Source organism: Filicampus tigris, chromosome 6, assembly GCF_054856515.1.
Source record: "Filicampus tigris isolate MCC_2025a chromosome 6, RoL_Ftig_1.0, whole genome shotgun sequence".
Lineage (NCBI taxonomy): Eukaryota > Metazoa > Chordata > Actinopteri > Syngnathiformes > Syngnathidae > Filicampus > Filicampus tigris.
This window is the reverse complement of record NC_141222.1, coordinates 3027461-3049107: the sequence shown is the minus strand read 5'-3', so window position 1 is coordinate 3049107 and position 21647 is coordinate 3027461. Positions and strand designations below refer to the sequence as shown.

Below are 21647 nucleotides of genomic sequence, written 5' to 3'. Positions count from 1 at the left end.
ATATATATCGCCGCTGTGCTGTGGAAAAACAAGCATGTCCAAGGTTTTTTATTATTATTATTACTATTATTGCGTTAATAGGATATCTGTAACGCAGAATGTAATTTTTTTTAAAATGGGGAAAAATGGACATAAGTGTTTTTTACAGGACAGCAACGATATGCTTTCATACAAATGTAATTCTTAGTATGAATGTACTTATAGCCTTACATTTTTCTGTATACTTTACAGAAGGAACGCTTATACTTTAAGATTCCATATGTTTATCTTAGACTACTTTTCAGCACAAGACAAGTATACTTAAGCCTACTTCTGTGAAGTTTAGAAAATGAAGTATTTAAAAAGTACACTTCAAGGATACTGCCTCCATTTTAGTACCAAAAAAGTTTACTTTATAGTATACTTCGATAAATTACTTTTTGCTAAGCTAGTAGTTTGTTCCCCTACTTCTTACAAACATCGTAATGGTTCGATGCTTTTAATCAGCGATGGGAAGTAACGAAGTATAAATACTTTATGTATTTGAGCAGGTTTTTCCAGAACTCGTTATTTAGTATTTATTTTTTAGAATATTTTTACTTTTATCCGTTCTATTTTAACACCAGTATCTGTACTTTTTACTCGATACATTTTCAAAACAGGGTCGTTACTTTTGTTTTACATGATGCATGACGATTAAAAAATGAAGTGTTACACACGGCCCCGGGCATCCCAGTTTGTGATTGGATTGTGATCTCAAGCTATGACATCACCCGAGAAGAACCTATGCTACACGCTACAGAAGATAATTTAATTGGAAGGTGAGAAGAAGTAAAATAATCGACAACTCCACACGATGGAGTGTGGCGAATGCATTGTGTCCTGTGTAAAGCTAAAACTCCACGAGCTTGCCGCCTGCAAGAATTCTCCGTCCAATCTGAGAAAGGTAAAGCAAAATAATTACCCTTTCGTTAACTTGGCCCTGGTTGTTAGTTTAGCATAGCGTGCTGTATTAGTGTGATATACCATTTGGTTCCATTTGTTTGCTCTCAGGAAGACCTTGATATTTTGAAGTTTGAGAACTAAAAAAACAGCCCAGTCAGTTTAAAGGGTGTAAAGTATGATGACCTTTCAAATTTAATAGCCTCCAAACTACATATGACATGAGGAGGAAACATCCGCTAAAAGTACTTTTTACTTTTACTCAAGAAGTACATTTCAGAGCCATGCTTTTTTACGTTCACTTGAGTAATTAATTGAATGAGTGCTTTTACCAAAGTAATTTTTTTATACAAGTAATTGCACTTTTACTCAAGTACAGAACGTCCGTATGTTTCCCATCTCTACTTTTAATCCGGGTCTCCCATCACGTTTCCCTCTCGGATTTGAGTGTGATGTTCACATGCTTCTTCAAGATGGCCCAACTTTGTGGGCAACCTGAGAAGAGTGAGTATGTTTTTTCCAAACTTTCCAAAAAGAAAGTGGCATCCAAAGACACTTTGGCAGCATCTGCAACCACTAGATTGGTAGATAGATAGAAAATATGGGCTCCACAAGGCACATAAAAACCACATGGATTTTTTTTTTTTTTTTTTTTCAAAAGCCTGGCCTGCACACCCTTACCGTATTTTCGCGACCAAAAGGCGCATGTATTAAAAGGCACAGCCTGAATGAAATGGCGTGATTAAGGTTGAATTAAGGCTGATATCAGGAACCGGTTCTGGTCCATAATAGGGCTAGAGTAGTTGTATGATTTGCTCGAGATATGGGCCTTGTGTGGCCCACATTGTGGACTATAGGTGTAGCCCACTAAAGGACCGTCATTCATTGAGGTATGTGGGCCAAGTGGGGGGTTTTGTGGACAATCACTGGGCCACGCCAATTTTGCTATATGGCTCATCTCATAAAAAAGTGGGAGCAAAAACAAAAGTGTTGCGTTTATATTTTTGTTGAGTGTACATATATATTTAGAGAGTGCGTGCGTGCGTGTGTATGCGTGTATTTTGTAAACAGCTCAAACCACAGAAGTTGTAAGTGGCATAATTCCTCACTGTGGGAATCTAAAGCCTATAAGGCTGGACTTGCAAAAGGTGGGGGAGGGACAGGTTTGTCATCAGGAACTACTACCCTAATCTGTTCTTAGAGGAGAGAGGCTTAGCGAGATCTCAGGTTAGGTTCACAGCGATGTCTCTCTTCAAGACGGGCGTCCAAACAAATCAATAACTTCTGTGACCATATATGTATTTGTTCATTTTTGTTTATTATACCCCCAACATTTGCAGAATTGATTGCATTTATTCTCTCATTTAACAATTGCTTTTTTGTTAATCATTTTCTTATCTTTCACCATTTTCAGGTTACTTGAATTTTCAGACAGAGATAAAACAGGATTCTGCAGGGATTATTTTTTCAAGATTTTTCTGTCTTTTTCCTCATGTTTTAATTATTTTTCCTTTGTTTTGTAGTTACAGGTTTCTCATGATGAAGGACAGACTAGCTCAACTCAAGGAGGTAGGTAGAATTTTCATGGTTCTACCTTGTGGCTTACCCCCTTGCGAAAACAACCTTTCTGTCTCTACGAATCTGTGTAAAATACTGTTGATGGATCAAAATGCCATTGTGATGTTTGAGGTGTCTCAAGTGAACGTGATTAGATTCAAGATAACTAGGCTAACTCAATATCCCATTGATATGATCTATTCCGCACACCACGTTTACTCATCAACTAAAATCACGCATTATTAAGGACTCTGACCAAGAAGCAAATTTCACAAAGGAAAAACGGCTTGTTCAAATTCAATATGAATATGACCTAATTCAATTGATAAGATGCCCTGAAGCCCTGTTGTGGGAAGAAGTGCTGGCCTGAATATAATTTTATGTTCGTAAATGTATGGCTCCATGTTTGCCTACATTTGGGCTACCCTAACCAAGTAGATAACTAATGCAAATATTATATAATTAAGTAAATATGCAAATGCAAAATACTGCACAATTTACTTCTTTTTTCTTTTGTTCTTACACTGTCTGAATCCCCTCATTAATGCATTCTTATGTGGTTTAAACAGACAAGTGATGTTGGAGGGGATGACATTGAGGTCCCTGTGGAGAATGAGGCTTTTATGGATGATTTTTTTGCTCAGGTAATATATGTTTACATCTTATTCAATCAATGTCCATCAAAGTACTAATATTTATTCATATATATCGGGTCCTATATTATTATATATTTCTTTTTTTGGGTTTGTTTGTTGTTCAATGTTTTAGATTGAGGATATCCGCTCCAGCATTGAAAACATTGATGAAAGTGTAACAGAAATAAAAAAACTCTACTCCACCATCTTGTCCTCCCCCACATCTGACCAGAGTAAATTACCTTCAGTTACACACACACACACACACACACACACACACACACACACGCACACACATCCAGATGTTCAAATTCACGAGCACTTCTCTGCAATTGTGTATATGTTTGTATACTTCTAGTACTTTAGTACTCACGGTACTTTGTATTGCCTCTCCTGCGGGTCATTTTCTCTCCCCTACCCTATTTCTATATTTAGAAACACAGGATGATCTTGAAGCAATCACCAATGAGATTAAGAAGTCTGCCAACAATGCAAGAAACAAACTCAAGAGTCAGTACTTTACTTTGTGTTTACTGCAGTGCTTCTCAATTAGTTTCTGTTACGCCCCCCCAACAAGAAGAAAGCAATTCGCGCCCACCACCCACTCTTTGCTGCAACTATAAATAACAGCATTTGTCTGTAAAATAGTTATAGGTACACCTCTGCATAAAATTGTATCCTTATTAACATAAAGAAAAACAAAAAGAAAGAGATATAGTTCAACTTACAAGAATAACCTTATTGCTCATTTCGGAATTTAGATTTATTGTAGTACGGCGGAAAAAAAGCATGTCTTACGCGCCCCCCTCAGCATCACACTGCGCCCCCTCCGGGGGGCCCGCCCCACTATTTGAGAAGCACTGGTCTACTGTATATTTTAGGCCGATGCTACCAACCAAGGATTTTTACAAATCAGAATTTTAATGCTTACTTCGCTCTTAATGTTTCTCTCATTTTAAATTTAGCAAAGTATTTCATTATAGGATGACAAAAACAGATACAACGCGGGTTTTGGTATTTTTATTTTTTGGTTATCACAAGAGTGGCTGTAAGGGGAGTTAAAGCTTTTTTTCCTTGTGTCTTTACTTTTTACTGTGTGTACATGCATATATATATAAATATGTGTGTGTGGGCGTGTAAACAATAACTATTCTACCACACACAAACATGTTGATGTTCTTGTTGAGAAGTATTGTATGTGTGTACTCATGTACAGTATGCACAATATTCCAACAGGCATCGAACACCAGCTTGAGACAAACAAAGATGAGAGGGCCTCTGCTGACCTCAGGATAAGAAAATCACAGGTTAGAAACATCCAACATCTAGAAAAAAAGCACCATCGATAAGTTCTTCAACATTGCCGGCATGTGTAACATACTGCTACCACAATCTTCAAATGTCAGTGATGTAATTCTACAACCGTTTGTTTCAATTATTTCCCCATTAATGTAATTCCACCTTCATTATTCTTTTAATTAATGGCATAAATACGTTTTGTTTGTTTTAATTGTTTACAGGGATATTTGGCAGCCAACAACATTATCATATTTTATTTTTCAGAAATATAAACATTAGACCCCGATTCACTCAAGAGTTGTAAATACGAATAACTTGATTGAACTTGACACAAAAAGATGTGGAAACTGTTTTACTAACCAGGTGCACCCAGGATTGCGTTAGACAAATGCGCAAAATTGCTCTGCAGTTCCTTTTTTTGCATTCTGGAAGGAGTATGCGCAAATAGATCGATTCAGCAAATTTGTTAAATTTGTGAATAATCAAACCTGATTAAGAATTGAATTGACTTCTTCTTGAATTGACTGATCATTTTGCATCTTTGATAGCTTGTCTGAAAGCCAGGTGCAAAAAAAAAAAAAAAACTAAAAAGACAAAAAAAAAATTATTACCACATATTGTTTATTTAGCAATGCAATTTTGGAGCTTCTGAATGAAGGTAAGGTCTGGCTTGGAGCCAGTCACATGAAGGAGTCATGATATCATACACCTTTGACAGTCCTCCCTTGGACCTCAGCATTTCCGTACAACGGGATAATTTAATACACTGAATCTATTGCCTCTCTGAAGATAGTTTTTTTTGGGTGTACTGTAACAAGTTCAGGCAGGAGGGGCGGATGGCTCCCTCACACTCGGGACAAGTTCATCAAACAAAATCAAAGAAAACTCGACTTGTGTGAAGTGGTCGCTTGCTTCCCCCAAATTATCGGAGCAATATTAGTATATAATACTGTAGCACAAGAATGCTTGTTTGCGTTTTCCCAACTATTTGCAATTTCATCACTTCAAACTTCATTTCAGAGCTACTGTGCCTAAAGAGCAAAACCCTCTCCAGCACTTAAACCTGTTGCTACCGGTTTATGCAATCTGTCAAGAGTGAGTGAACAAGCAATTGAAGTGACTGCTAATTAGGATCTTAGTAAAAGATTGCAAGATCGTGTACAACACATCCACCAACAGCGGCTGCAATCTGTTCAAGTAAACATGCAATTCAGCACCCGCTATTTGGGATCTTTGTCAGTCAGGCCCATAGTGACACTAATTTGATTGTCTGAGAATTGACACAGTTGAAGATATTCATATCATGATAAGGTCTTTATTTGCATCATTATCATTTTCCTCCATTGAAACACAGTTTAACAAACTCTTTGAATTCCCCAGCATGCTATCCTGGCGAAGAAATTTGTAGAGGTAATGACAAAATACAATGAGGCGCAAGTCGACTTCAGAGACAAGAGTAAAGGACGGATTGCCCGACAGCTTGAGATCAGTAAGTTGCTTTGTCTGTATACTGTTGATATCATTACAGCTTATGTTCAAAATGAGATTCATGTCACCTAAAGCCGACGTGTCAAACTCAAGGTCCGGGGGCCAGATCCGGCCCGCGGCACCATTTTATGTGGCAAATCACATATGAGATATTGCCTGCATTTGTTACCAATCACTCCTTTGAAGTACATTGAAAAATAATTGAACAAACTATCAACTGGCTTCTGATTTCAAAACTAGTTATCCATCAAGTTGTTGTGTGTATGTGATAAGGCGATCATACATTTTTAACTCCTAACTATGATGACAAAAATGAGTTTGACACCCCTGACCCAAACCATCAGTATACAGTACTGAACATGTCTTAGTGCTGTGTTGATGACATTTTCTATCGTCATATTTTTTGTGAGTCTTAAACAACCCTAACACAAGCGAACAAAAGCAAAGACAACCAGAGGTCATTATTAAATCCTTTTACTTTTGTTGTTATTCTTAATTGTAGCCGGCAAAGCAACAACTGATGAGGAACTGGAGGAGATGCTGGAGGGAGGCAACTCAGCTGTCTTCACTGCTGGGGTGAATATACTTGTTGTACATGTCAAGTGGTTCCTTGAGACAAGTGTTTAATTCATTCCGTGACCAACCTTGTAACCCCAAACACTCATTAGCTGAAAAATAATCTTTTCCCCTTGAAATTAATAGAAATGCCATTAATCCGTTCCAGCCTCCCCCCTGACAAAAAATAACAAAAAGTGTTGTAATGTATGTTTATTAGGGGTGAGTATTGGGCAAGGACGTTGCAATACAATACGTATCACGATACTTGGGTCACCATACAATATCCCGATATTGTGATGTTCTACCCAGTTAATATCAAAATTACAATTAAATGAAGATATAGATATATAGATATAGATAAGATATAGATCAGAGGACAAATTAAGTCAAAACTATTTGCTTCAAAACATCCTATTTATTATTTGTGTTTTTGCACATTTTCTCTGAAAAAAAGAGGAATTGGAGTGTTACACACTGCCATCATTAAATCGATATTAGAAGCTGAAAAATCGACATTATATTTGGCGGCCGAAAATCACGGTATATTGGCAAATTGATTTTTTCCCACGCCCCTAATGTTCATAAGGCAAATTGGCACTTCATAATATTGTACATGTAAAAACATACAATAATGAAATAATTAAATGGAATTAAAATGTATTAAACAGTTTTTGTCACACTGTATATTGAATACTGCTTCTTCTCGTATGGCCACTTAGGCCAAGACAGGCAAATATATTTGAAGCATTATTCTGAATCTCACTTGAGCTCTTGGCAGTCTTGCCTCTTTTCAGCAGGCATTGTATGCATTAAGCATTTTGTATTTTGTATTTTGTGGCAAAGGAAGTATGACTTTTTTTTTTTTCAACTTTATTTATTGAACATTTTTTCCAAACAAAACCCAACATACAGTGAATTTGAAATACTCAGTCATATTTGAAAGAACATTTTGTATGTTCACTAACCCACCCTCATCCCAACCCACAGGCCATATAACCAGACACACACGCATACATACACACACATGGTTGTCAACAAATTAGGTGGAACTCCCCAGAAAGGGGAAAAAAAACATAAAAAACGATAACTATTTGTAATAACAGATGAAAGAAAAAAAAAGACAACTATAGAAAAAAATAAATATGCACATGAAATGCAAGATCTGATTCCCTGCCCCGTCAAAGATTGTTTTCCCCCGTCATTGTCTTGAGATGGCACAGACCAAGTTTAAAGTCAATAAGATGAAACTTCTATGACAGGATGCAAAAGTATGACCCTTGTAAATGTGCAAAAACGGGTATTTCAAAAAAACATAGTTCACTTACTTTATTTTTAGGATATGGCTTCTGCTGACTTTTTTTGTATGTCACAGGGTACTACATATGTCTCCCAATTTTTGTAGCCCTGGGTCAAACGTACTGGGATAGGGCTCCATTACACCTCTTAAGGGCCCTACAGAGCTGGCTTTTTTTATCGTGTGTGTCAACTTTAAAATGTAAACATTTTCGCCAGGCCTGTGTGCAATGTTTGACGAGTTTTCGGTGAGTTTTCGTGCATGTTTAGCACATCAAAAATGTGATTCAATACCAAGAAGAAATAAATAAATAATGATGCTAATGTAAACGTTAAGGTGAATGGTCGCAGAATGATGGCATTTAAAAAAGTCGCGGCAGGGAAGTGGTTGTATTGAGTTGTGATGAATAAATAGGGCTGAAAGGTTCGCTCCAAAAGAGTACCAGTTCCTACGTTTTTGTTGTTTGTTTGTTTTTGTCTGTTTACAACGCTTTACACATTGCACGCCACATTGGCGGCAGTGGTGGGATAGTGTCCTGGTGTTCGTAACTATTTTCTCTTTCGATGATTGCTGAACTTTTAGTCAGCGCTGCTCGCCTGCTAGCTGTACTCGTGCTTTGGAGCAGCAGTTTTGGGACCCCTAATGCACAACTGTTTGGACTGTATTATGAGTGAGTATTATTTCCGGCACCCTGCTAAGTGGACTGGCGGCGTGGCCGTGGGTAGCATGGAAGTCAAGCTGCTGACACCATTTCGTGGAGACGGTGAGAAACCATTTGTTGTATGGGTGAAGCAAGGTTGAAGCTGTTTTTCTGCACTCAAGCTGGAAGTGGTAGTTAAGATGCTACTTTGGCGAGTCTCCTCCCTACGAGACGTAGCGGCTTTCCACCTGTGGGACAGTTTGTCAGCAGATGTGCAGTGTGATTATGGGCGTGTGAAGAAAAAGTTAATGGAGTCCTTTGGACAAACACGCTCCCTCCACCAACCAAATGAGAGTTTGGATGTCTATGCAGCTGACATATCCAGGCTTGTGGCGGGTGTGTTTCCCGAATATGACAAAGCTACCAGCAATAGTGAGACATTGAGACGTTTTCTTGCTGGCCAATGTGAATGGACTAGGCATGCTGTAAAGGCAAGCACGCCCGGATTGACCTATATGCCCCCCGTCCCTCCAAAAGACTCTGTTGTGATTTAAGGCCTTTTTTTGTGATTACATTTACGATAAATTGGCCCGCCCCCTTTTGGAGCTTGGCTTGTTACTTTTTGGGTCTCAGCGGTCTACGTCACGGGAGGGAGACATGCGTGGTAATATTGCTCGCTTTGTCAGTTCTGTTGTCTAAAACGGCGACCGATCGCCACCGAAATGCAAATGCACATTACTACTCTTGTCCACTTCAATCTGTGAAAGTATAAAAGTGTTCTGCACAATAGTTTGGATTTATTGACATAAAACGTGATGTCGTCATTATCACCTCCACAAAATCCAAAATACTGTGGCAATCGCTTCTCCACTTACACAGGCTGAAGCAGAGCATGGATGTGAATTGCTCGCGACAGGTTATGCTTGCAAATAGAATGTGTTCTTTTTTCACTTAATAACAATGTCATTTTTTCCCCACAGATAATGGATTCAAATATAAACCAGCAGGCCTTGAACGAGATTGAGGCTCGTCACAAAGACATCATTAGGTTGGAGAGCAGCATCAAAGAGCTCCATGACATGTTTGTTGATATTGCTATGCTTGTTGAGAACCAGGTATGTGACAAACAAACACAAGTTAAACAAATTAGCATTCTCGAAAGGAAGCTCATGTTCGTCTTAAACATTGATTTGAATTTTGTACATATACAATTTGTATACTATTAAAAAAAATCATATTCAGAATACCCTAAGTGATGAATTAAGTTGAAACCAAACAAATTATTTCTACGCTATTTTGATCAACAATAGAGAAAGGATACAGTGAGGAGATTGATGAGGAGGAAAAGCTTAGAGGAAAATCATTGAATGCCTGGACAAGAATGCCCTCTTTGTTTCAACTCCATAGTTTTATCCTTCCCGATCATGGCTAATCTGTCATGCTGTTATGGAATCTAAGTGTAGTAAATGAATGTCTTGGGGCAGGGCCGCTGCTCCCTATCCGCAGAGTATACACAATGCGTAGGGCACCATCGTGCATGGGGGTCATTGTGACATCAAGTGCACACATCATGCATAAACAGGCTTGGAGAATAATAGAATACTGTGTACCGTACCTGCGTTACATATTCAAAATACAAAAAAATGTAACAATGTATTACAGGTACATTTATTAAAAATGGTATTACAAAATTACATTTTTAATGAAGGGAGGGAGACAGCGCAGTCGAGTCCTTGCCACGCTCAAACTTGTTGGCCAAATAAGCTTTCCCGGAATAAAGTGGATAACTGTTCACAATATTGCTCAATGGACATTGATTGTTGATTGACATGATTGATTGTTGGTCATTCCACGTTGTTGGCTAGCGATTAAATAAGCGAGGTCATTGGCTTGATGCGTGTTGGTCGAGAGGGGTTTCAAAAGTGACTCGAAGGGAATGGATGGTGACTGTTTTGGATCGTATTCAGTGACGGACTTGTCAATTTTAAATAACATTTACAAAGAAAAGTGTCAAAATCATCTGGACTGCTTGTTGCCAAGAGGAGCGCTAAGAGCTAGCAGCCCTATGCACGCAAATTGTAAGTAAATACGTCACTAATTATGGGAATTGGGAACAAAGCCACAGCTTTACTATTTAAACGTCATATTCCCAATATCATCAGCTCAATTTGTCACCGGGAATAAAAAAAAATATATATATAAAGGTTTTTTTCGCAGTTGACGTCATGTATCAATATGTGCGTAGCCGTGTTTGTGTGCGTGTGGGAGACGGACCAGGGAGTAAGCGATGAAGTGGACTTCTCTTTTCTACCTTTCACAAGTTATAACAAACACTGGTAATGTGGAAAGGTTTGAACAATAATATATCAGGTTTATATAGCTCTTCTCTGGACAACCGGACACTTAAAAGGTAACTAGTAACTGTATGCTATCTACTTACTTGTCAGCATTAATAACCCGCACCCCAGGTCAACAAAAGAAAAAAACCTGGCCTTTAAAAACAGTAATAGTGGGTTGCGGTGGGGGGGCACCATTCGACTTTTCAGCTAAGGGTACCTAAAGGGCTAGCAGCGGCCCTATATTGGCGGGGGAGGGGGGGGGAAATCAAAATTTCTATCTGTCATCTGGAGAATGTGTGTCTTTATTTGTTCTTTATTTCTTGGGCTTCCATCTCTTCAGGGTGGCATGATTGACAGAATTGAAAGTAACATGGATCAATCAGTGGGATTTGTAGAAAGAGCAGTGGCCGACACAAAGAAAGCAGCCAAGTTCCAACAGGAAGCACGCAGGGTAAGTGTGGCTTGATTTTCTCAACTTAATTATTTTAATATTTCACTTTTTATATATCCATTGACATCTGAGATTAAGAGAGAACAGATAATCATAGCACGTCATAATGTGGGATAGTGTGTACTATTTTTGTCTATCTAGTCATTGTTTAAAGTGTATGGGACACGGTTTTTACAAATTTTAATATGTAGTATTAAACAATGCACTGGGTCAAACTCGGCAGGGCCGTCAGTGGGCCCACCCGGCCCATGAAAATATCAACTTTTCTGCATCTTTTTCATTGCGTTTTTACCAAATTAATCATTGTAATCTTATTATTTATAGTGGTACTCTTTCTCAAACTGTTTTTTGAGGTTCCTTTTTTCGTGTCCCATACACTTTAACCAGGATTTTGAAATCAAGTGACAGAGCTTATTTTAGGCATAAGGGTAAATACTATTTGAAATATCGTATTAAATATCTTACTATACAGTGGTGCCTTGACTTACAAACATGCCTCAACTTATGAGTTTTTCGTGTTACAACCCGTAGCTTGGTTTGTTTTTATTTATTTATTTTTTGAGTGAGTGCACTTAAGGCACCACTTAAGTGATGGGAACAAATATGGAGCAGTTAATGTGGAACTGCTTCGTGGAACCTCGATTCACCGACAAATTGGTTTATAACCACAATTTTCCGACAATTGTCACTTGTGTATATGACCTGTCCTTCTTGGCAGCCACGTTTGAATGCTCAATTCAACTTCAGTCAAGTTTCCGACCACTTTTTATATTTTCAAGACATATTACTGCTTGAGGTTTCCATCATGACATGTTGAGGTCTTTGCAATATTCTGTGATGTTTAATGTTCTTCAAGAAATGTTTTAATTCGTTCCATGATTCATGTCATGTCACCTAGTGAAACGGCTCTCCAAGGTGTGAGCACTCGTGTCTAACTGCTGACGAATTAACAGACTCAATTTGATGCAGGTTTTTGTTTTAATTTAAAATTACAATCTTATTCCATATTTTTTTTCCTCTCTTACTGGTTTGGCTAATTTCTTGAAACATAAATTACATTCTCAAAATCACATGGACAAATCCCCAAGTCATGCTGCAATCATTCACAGCAGAATGTAATTTATCATTTGCAAATGTCTTACATGTAGTACTTGTCTCAAGTGTCTCGGTGCATCTTTGCAAGTGGTTCTGTACAAGAAGCCTACAGTTAGCACAATGAACCAACATTTAGCACATTTTCAAAATAAATAGCTCTTGCTGATAGAATGCAATAGACTTTATTGCTGTTTGTACAAGGTTTAAAACAAGTACATTGGAATTCTTGTGCCTGCCTTTGAGTCAAGTGACAAGCAAGAAAAACAAATAAGCAAAATTACTTCACACAAGATGTATAACTGGTAAAAGACTAAACTGCACTAAATAAAAGAATAAAAGCAATAGATATGTACATATTGAACTTAGTATGGCTAGAAGTGGTTATTTAAAAAAAAAAAAAAAAGGTTGCACTTGCTCTCCTGAGGTAGCTTCATATACTGTATGTATTGTACAGAGAAATTGCACAGAAGTCTTGCACATGGTGGCTCTACATCAGAGTGGTAGAACCAGAGGGGGATCAGCTGTTAAAGAGGAAAGTCAAGCCAAACATTTTTTTTCAAGAATACGTTCCATGCAGGCCCACCAGTTGAAACACGGCATTCTGATTAATATTGCGTTTGTGGAATAAGAGACATTTTAGGGGGCTACCATTTTGTCACTTCTGTCGACTGAAAATGACATCACAGTTGCTCAGGGCTCAGGTAACGACCAATCACAGCTCACCTGTTTCCTGCGCTTTTGTGATGTCATTTTCAGTCGACAGAAGTGACAAAATGGCCATCCCGAGATGGCTAAAAACAAGTGGATTTTGCTGCTTAACTCATATTCCACGAACGCAATATTGATCAGAATGCGCCTGCAAAGAACATCTTCTTGCAAAAGATTTGGGGTTGACTCCCACTTTAAATGTCTGGCCGCGGTGTCTCAGATTGTAGCCTGAGTCCACCCAATGTAGCCTGTAGTCCATAGTAAGCTCTTTGTTTTTGTCTATGTTGAGAACAAGGTCATTCTCGCCATAAACTGTGATTCTGTGAACCAACCAACCAACCAACCTATATGCAGACTCGTCCCTTCCTCTGAGGAGGCAGGCCCAGGATGGTTGTATCGTCTGTGAGCTTAATGATGGTGCTAATTTCATGAGGGGAGGTACACATATGTGGATAGTCAGAAGTGTTTAGGGCTGAGGCAGCAGCCCTGTGGTGTTCCGGTACTGACTGTGAGCTCAGCAGAGACCTTCTTTCCCATCCTCACCACCTGTGGTCTGTCCATGAGGAAGTCCAGGATCCAGTTACAGGTGGATGTAGATACCCCTAGGTCGGCCAGTTTAGCTGTTCCTCCGCCATGCTTTGATGTCTTCCCGGCATGCGAATAAAGGTTTTAAAGAGTCAGGATTGTTTTGCCGCATTGGCAGGTACATTTGACTGTCATCTGCATAATAGTGAAAGGAGACACCATGTTTTCAGAAAATAAATCCTATGGGGAGCAAGAACAACATAATTAAAATTGGCCCCGAGGTTGAGTCTTGAGGCACTCCATAGTGGAGGACACCTTGGAGATACAACGTCCAAAAAAACAAAACAGAATGTGGTGGGGGGTTTTCAGAGGCTTAATGGGATTTCTGTTCATTTCAATGAGGAAAGTTGCTTTGATTTACAAATAATTTCAGTTACAAGCATGACCATGGAACGAGTTAAACTCTTAAGTCAAGGTATCACTGTAATTAAATATTTGTTGATGTAGTAAAGAACACCTGCGTAGTTCTTTGTTTTATACTGACAACTTTTTTTTGTATTTATGTCCTTTTCTTGCATGCTTTGAAGAAACAAATGATGATCTTCTGTTGCTGTGTGTTATTGTCTGTCATCCTTGGTTCATTTCTCTACAGTTTTATAAAATAAACATTTGTTTGCCTTGCTAAGTCTAAACAAACGAAGAGCTATACACCTTAGATGGCATAGAAAACTCTTGGGCCTGTAATTTGCTTTAAAAAAAAAAAACCCTTGGAAAGCAAATTTAGAGATTTGTTTCTAAATACATTCTACAGTATATGTTTGAAGATAACGTGCAAAGACTGAGAACAATGTACCGTAGTACTCAATTGTTGAGCTGTAACGTTAAAGTGTTTCCCACCATTTCAGTTTTCTGGAGTTTTAGGGCATGGCCCTCCCTCACTGTGTAAAAATAAGAGCACCTTCTCGCATCGGGTTTTCCTGCTCAATCGCAAGTTACAAGTTGGGGCCATTTCTTCCATTTTCTTTGAAGTTCGCAAGCAAGCTATATCTTCAACCCCGAAAATTTACAGAACAGCTCGGTGTCGTTATTTACATTCTCAAGGACTACCGTAACATAATGAAACAAAGCATTGTGGGGTTTATAACTAGCATGAAATATTTGCTGAAATGCCTGGTGTGTGAGTCACAGACTGAATAACTTATGCCTCCATGGTTAATAAACTGTTAACTTTTCCTGAAGTGTCTCTCTTCTGTTGACGCACACGCGACACAACACAGAGCGAGACGATGACGTATTGGGCGTCCGCTTCTCATGGTGGCATGGAAATCACCCGCAACAACCCAGTGGGATATATTCCAGCCAACGGAGGCTTTAAGTGGATCTTGACGTTGTTGGAGGTACTGATCAGATAATCATAGCACAAGTTTCATTTGTGCATCCAACAAACCCTTAGTAACTGGAAAAATAAAATAGGCATACTGTGCAACAATGACTGCAGCAACAACGGCGAGGCACTGTTGGCAAAGGATGTTTTGTTGTCCTGAATCTTCCTTTTTATAGCCGAAACACTTTCATATTTTGAATGTTGACTTTCTTTTGGGATGTAATCCACTGCCGCTTCTTCGCTGTCGTCTCCATGTCGCCTGTGTTTTCTAGGGGTGGGCGGATTGATACAAATATCGATATTATCGACACTAAACAAGTACTTGGATCGAATCGATACTATTGTCCTGGGAATCGATACTTCGCTCAAAGCGCCGCTTCTCCCCCACCCCCCCTCTCTCTAGCCCAGCACCTCCCGCTACTCTCTGAGTCTCTGCCTGAGTGACTCAGGCACACTTTTAGCCCGTGGGCTGTTATTTCTACCACTAGAAACTGAACATTTGAAATGAAAACTGAATTATTGAACTAAAAAACTGAATTACATAAATTGTATATTTATTGTTTAATTTGAATCTGAATTGCTCGATCTGAATTGGATTTTTTTTTTGTTAACTATAGCCCAAAAACTAAACTTGAAACAGAATTTAAGACTAAGTAAGATGCGTTTTTAATTCCTCAAACAAAAGTGCATCTCACTGTAAATTCAATGTCGCAAAAGCTCACATTCAGTTCGATGAGTAAAGATTAAAACCTCAGTGACAGACATACGGGAACTTTAAGGATGATCAATCAATTGCAGGTACAGAGATCTCTTCAGCGCCTCTTAACTCTTATAACACCTTTTATTAACCTTTTGTGATACAAGCCAGCGGGTCACGGGGAGATGGAAAGGCGCTTCCTTTCAAATTTAGGAAAGGACAGTGTACTTTTAGCAACGTATCCAAACGAAGCAGCGTAGTGAGTACATCTCGATTTTCGGGTTGTTTTTTTTTTTCAAACCATAACGGCAATTGAACTCCATGCCTTATGCTACGTTCACACCAAACACGAGTGAAGCGTCCCGAGTCGCGTGATTCGCTCGCGTTTGACCACGGGAAATTTGAAACCTGAAATGCTGCAGCCGCTCATTCGCTCACAGCGGAGGTGAGGGGCTTCGCTCGGTAGTAGACTACGACAGCATTTTTCAACATCACAATCAGATGGCCGACACACTATGCTAATGCTAACAATATTGCCGTCTTGGTAATTCGGTTCGTCACGAAAAATGACGGACTGACGAATGATGGATGGATACCCTGGCTGCTGACGAATGACGGACCATCAAAATTTTGCAAAATGCCCACCTCTGTGGTGACTTGTCCAAAAACAACTGAAGGTTCGCCAATGTATGTTTTTATACACAATTTGCTTGGGGATTTGTAGACGATGAAACCATACCAAAAACACTTACACCAACTCATAGACCCAAAAGATACAGTACAATAACCCAGGTGTCAGGTCTGCTGGCTCTGCCACTTGAGACCCGCCCTTCTCGTTTCCTCGATTGTGCGTGTGTTTGGGTGTGTCATTTTGCAGGATTGGAGAGACGAGTGGTGCTGGGGCCAGGTGCAAGCAGTATTCATCAGTGCCGTACATTCTTCGTGTCCCAAAGTACACCTTATCACCTGATCGACACTCTCTATTATTAGTTTGTGCTTCAAGCCAATTTTTAGTATCTTAGGTAAGTATTTTTTTGCATATGACACTTACCTTGTTACCTGCTTGACCCAGATTGTTTGGCTCTCGCTCCTTGCCTGCCAGCTCTGCGTTCCCATTCCCTGACTGGCAACCACTCACTTTGGACCACGTCAACTTCCACTGGATTTGGTTCAATAAATAATCCTTCCTGAAAATGTGTTTCCTCTCTGCATTTGGGCCTCCCACATACCCAGAGGCCTAACAGCCTGATCTGATCACCATATGGAGCCCGCAGAGACTGACCCTGTCCGCCAGACGCTTGACAAGGAACGCTCTTGGACCAACATGGCCAAGCACAATCATATTAATGTGTCATGTATGTGAGTTTTCACGAGCCCACTCTGCCTTCCAAAAACAATTTACCACCTTGCAAATTCATTAAGTCTCAGTCCAGATCTGCAGCTCCCGCAGCCTCCATATACATTAAGTATTCCCACCTACGGACCTCTGTCAAACGGAAATTCCCTCACCCGGGGAAAATAAACGTATGCATTAAATTTTCTATTACTGTGACATTAACGATCGATTCCTTACAACAAAGTTCCGGGGTACTGTATCCGGAACCCATAGCGAAGCCCGCAGTAGCGCAAATCATAGCAGTTCCCACTCGATACTAAGGAAAAACTTTGACCGCTCCGCCATCATCGGATCCAAAACGGCGACATGTAAGTTACTTTTTTGGCATGCGTTTTACAAATTGCAAAAGATGTGATGGTGACCTGGGGGCCTGCCATGCTTTGGGTACAGTACTTGCTAGTTTTCGGCCAGCATCCCCCCGTCTTCTTCTACGGAGCAATCTAAGATCTCTGACCTCATTGGCTGTCTCTGGGGTTCTACTTTGTCGCGAGCCAAAGCGGAATGGGAGAGACACTTTCCGGTTTGCACGTCGTATTCCGCCTTCACGGAGGAAATGAGACAAATATTTGATCACCCAGTTCGTAGGAGGGAGGCTGCCATATCATTATGGCAACGCTCTCGCAAGCGTGGCTGAATTTTCATTTGACTTTATTATACTCACATAAAGATTCTGGTCGCAAACTCCTGCCTTTTGTTTGAATGTCATGGTTTTTGAACAGTCGTTCTACAAACAATCAACACAACCAGTTGCTCCTCCATTTGTCAAGCAACAGCAGTGGTAATAACACACAAGGATTTGCGGTCCTAAATATTGAAAACTTTTAATATGCACGATTGTCCAGATCGCTCTTAACAAACATCATCTTAAAATAATTGATCAGGACGATGTTTCAAGAGACATTCAGGCCTTTGCTAACGTTGATCTCAAAGGAAGGAATTGGCTAAAAATTGTCCGTATGTGAGTAAGCGGAAGTCAACCCGAACACATTTTTTTCAAGAATATGTTCTCAATAGGCACAGTAGTTGAAACACGGCATTCTGATTAATTTTGTGTTTGTGGAATATAAATTAAGCAGCACAATGCACTCGTTTTTAGCCAGCTCTGGGGGCGGCCATTTTCTCTTCTGAAAATGACACCACAACTGCTCACAACGACCAATCGCGGCTGACCTGTTTTCTGAATCTGAGCCGTGATTGGTCGTTGTGAGCGGTTGTGATGTCATTTTTAGTCGATGGCTAAAAACGAGTGGATTAACACTTATTCCACAAACGCAATATTTCTCAGAATGCCCTGTTTCAACTAGTGGGCTTGTGTAGAACATATTCTTGAATAAAATATGTTGTTGACTTGTTTGAAGTGCAGCCAAGATGATTTCTTTTCTTTGAACAATGTAGTACTCAAGTCATGCTTTTCCAAATGGAGGCAACATTAAACAGCATGTCACTAGTGGTCATTTCTGTTCCACTAACGTTCATTTTTTTGTACTTTTAAAAATAATTTTATGGGAGACCCAATGTAAACACAGGACCAAAAAGTAGAGTGACAGAAAAGACAGTTCAAACATTACAGGCTGGCATATTTTCTTGGCCAGTAACTTTTATTAATTACCCAAAGTTAATTTATAATTGTCTAGTGGTGGGGGCATATTCTGAGAAGTGAATGGCTCAGATCTAAAACGACCCATCATCAGCCCAGTTAATGCATGCTTGAATGCATTTTATATTTGGTGCATATTCATTTTCTTCAGCATAGTTCAAAGGGTTTTCTTTGAGTTGAACAGTCTTTATACAGCCACAATGTTGTTCATCTCCCACCTTTGAGTAGTTTTACTTGTGTCACAGTCTGATATGAACACTTTGTGGAGGAGGTCTGATCGATCTAAACATTTGCCTGAAAAAAAACAAAACAAAAATGTACTTAAAATCAGAATCACAATCACTAGTTTAATGCATGGGAAAATAAAGAAATCACACAGAAAGACATCATAGCCTGGGTATTTCATGCTTGCAAAGACATTTCATACCGATTCAAAATGTAAATGAAAAATTTAAAAATACATTTTTTTATACAAAAAGACGTTATCAGATACAATTTGAAATATATTGTATGCTTACACTGCAGATAGCACTTTTAAAAAAATAAGATTTTAGAACCACTGCTCTTTATAAGATCAGTGATCACTTTTCTGGGATTTTGGATTAATTAGCAAATTATAAAAAATAAACAGACACAAGTATTGTTTTTTTTTTTTTTTTAGATTTGGTTTGAATATACAGCCTTTAATTATTTCATGAACAAATAATACATATGAGTACCTTTAAGGTTATGCAGAAGGATATATTAAAGCACATTACCATTAACTGAAGTGGATTTGTCCTAAATATTACATATTGCTGGCATCAGGAAAACACACAAAATAAAAAAATGGCATGTTTGTTGAACCATTAATACTACATTGTGAATGAGGGCAAACCCTTGAAAGCAACACATAATTCAAAATTTGTTTGCCTTCATTCTATTAGGCAGCGTGTCTGAATGAACATTAAAAATGCAAATATAAATGGCACCTGATTCTCTGAAAAAAAAAAAGGTTTAAGCAGACTACTTTACATAATTGGACATTTTCAAATGTATGTATTTTATTTTTTCCCCCCTTTCTCAAAAGAAGGATATGAAACCCTATGTTTAGGAGTGCTATCTAAATTACAGCAAAACTTGACAACGCCATATACCATATATATAGCACAATATCCCAGGAAACAAGTCCAAAATGAACAGTGGTGTGTTACGGCACAGAACACGTCACAGTGATACCGTTACTTGGTCAAAATCTGATATGAAAGCGTAAAGGGTATGTCATTATTTTTGACACTTAATCAGCTTTTCAGGGAATCAGATGCCATTGATATTTGCACTTAATGTTCATACACACTGCTTAATACAGGGGTAGCCAACCACTCAAAGGCAAAGAGACATTTTGGACTTTGTTATGCAAAAGGCCACAGCATACACATAAGCACTGGTCCGCCGTGTCTCCTCACTCCCTAACACTCTTTTGCATGTTTTGACGAACTCCCATTCATTGTATACTTTCGTAGCCCGTGAAATGTTCTAAGCAAGTCGATACGAATGCTTTATAAATTTTGGAACAACTATGTCTACTTTTCTAGCTGACCTCTAAGTGAACAACCTGTGTGTTGAGAAATTAATTTCTGGTTGGTGTTAGAATGGAGGGATCTCAAGCGCCGCTGAAGATTTGAAGCCGTGGAAGGTTCTAATGATACCCAGGCAGAATGTCTTGCCATTACGTATTTGGTAAGCCAACGCTACTCAATTTTTTTCCCATTTCCCAAGTCGTTTGTGTCAAAGTGTATTATGCAGATTCTGCCTACCGCAGGACAACCGGGATAAGTCTCTCCGAAGTGTCTGCGTTTATAGGGTAAAAAACTCCCCTTGTCCCTCGTCTGCTCTAATGTGCTCACGCAAGGGAATGGGAGTTTATTAAGTCGGCGTTGAGATAAATTCGTTTAGGTGACTCACTGCATTTAGCTTTACGGAGCCAATCCTTAGCTCTTGATGAGTAACCGAATAGAATCAAGGCAAATAAGACGACCACTCCGTTTTTATTTCAGCTTTATCTCTATGAATCAGTAACAGACCTAAACATTTGCCGCCATCCTTGTTACGATCGCGTGGATTTGTTTATTATTTTATTAAGCCGGAGTAACTATTCAAATTGGTTTATGGCAAAACCTGTTCTTATGGGTATAGTCGTTCATTCATTGAAGAGTTGAATGGTTAAAATAAAAATAAACTTCACCTGACATGGCGCTTTTGTCACATCTTAAGATTCACACATCACCCATTTATGGAGTGACATCACTCCCCATAACTCAACAGCACACACTCGGTACTTTGATAGACGATTGTTATCTGTTCCATCACCGCGTTCAAACGAGCCCTCACACACAGTGCACTTGCTCACTTTGTGTAAAACGGGTCAGCAACTTTGCGTGGCCACGATCCAATTTTTTTCCGAACAATCCTATCGCGGGACCAATTACATTTTCATCAGACAACCCTGCTGTTACGATATCAAAAGCTCACGGTTTGGTTTTATCACAATATTGATGTCACCGTGTGATATGCATTGCAATATGGTGTGAAAGCTCAGAGCACTGCAGTCAGCCTCAATGTATTGCTGGAAAGTTCACGGTACACGGTCTGGTACTAATTTGACAGTATCACATTTCTAATGCTACTGACGTTGATTCCTTTGCTTATAAAGTCAGGAATACAGGAATGCTCTTGATAAAGGCAACACAGGTATTAAAAGCCAAGTAACAATAAATACCTTCCATGTATACTGAGGTGCTTAAAGCGGAAGTCAACACAAACATATTGTTTTCAAGAATATGTTTTATGCAAGCCCACTAGTTGACACAGGGCATTCTGATAAATATTGCGTTTGTGGAATAAGTGTTAATCCACTCGTTTTTAGCCATCTCTGGGGGTGGCCATTTTGTGGTCTGTCGACTGCAAATGACATCACAACTGCTCACAACGACCAATCACGGCTCAGATTCAGAGAACAGGTCAGCTGTTTCTATTATCTCTTGCTTCGTTTGTATGGACGTAAAAAAAAAAATTCTCCTTTTT

The 21647-nt window shown here is 39.2% G+C and overlaps 2 protein-coding genes across 6 annotated transcripts in view; one reads left to right on the top strand and one right to left on the bottom strand.

The window, feature by feature from the left end:
- The first annotated feature begins 740 nt into the window (after positions 1-740).
- Positions 741-16576, top strand: stx3a (syntaxin 3a). Of its 3 annotated transcripts, XM_086034554.1 has the most exons (13): positions 741-926; positions 1363-1425; positions 2445-2490; positions 3048-3122; positions 3247-3346; positions 3549-3623; positions 4350-4420; positions 5793-5901; positions 6403-6476; positions 9373-9507; positions 11072-11182; positions 14788-14907; positions 16469-16576. In XM_086034554.1, exons 3-13 carry the CDS (start codon positions 2458-2460, stop codon positions 16559-16561), a joined length of 996 nt encoding a protein of 331 aa, XP_085890680.1. In that variant the 5' UTR covers positions 741-926; positions 1363-1425; positions 2445-2457; the 3' UTR covers positions 16562-16576. The 3 variants fall into 3 exon arrangements, with proteins under 3 accessions (XP_085890680.1, XP_085890679.1, XP_085890681.1); XM_086034553.1 differs by lacking the exon at positions 1363-1425 and having other exon boundaries at positions 741-925; XM_086034555.1 differs by lacking the exons at positions 741-926; positions 1363-1425; positions 14788-14907; positions 16469-16576 and adding an exon at positions 14098-14742 and having other exon boundaries at positions 2137-2490.
- A 1975-nt stretch (positions 16577-18551) lies between these two features.
- galnt7 (UDP-N-acetyl-alpha-D-galactosamine: polypeptide N-acetylgalactosaminyltransferase 7) overlaps positions 18552-21647 on the bottom strand; it is a 53815-nt gene continuing 50719 nt past the window's right edge. For all 3 annotated transcript variants that reach the window (XM_086034552.1, XM_086034551.1, XM_086034549.1), the window contains one exon: positions 18552-18878. In XM_086034552.1, coding sequence (XP_085890678.1) covers positions 18772-18878 — 107 coding nt within the window. In that variant the 3' untranslated portion in view covers positions 18552-18771. The remainder of the gene's footprint in view (positions 18879-21647) is intronic.

Bases quoted from the DNA above. Each gene is read 5' to 3' on its own strand.
- stx3a (XM_086034553.1), top strand. From the start codon at position 2,458: ATGATGAAGGACAGACTAGCTCAACTCAAGGAG. The intron at 3,624-4,349 runs GTCAGTACTTTA...ATATTCCAACAG, and splicing joins TGCAAGAAACAAACTCAAGA to GCATCGAACACCAGCTTGAG. The intron at 4,421-5,792 runs GTTAGAAACATC...TGAATTCCCCAG, and splicing joins TCAGGATAAGAAAATCACAG to CATGCTATCCTGGCGAAGAA.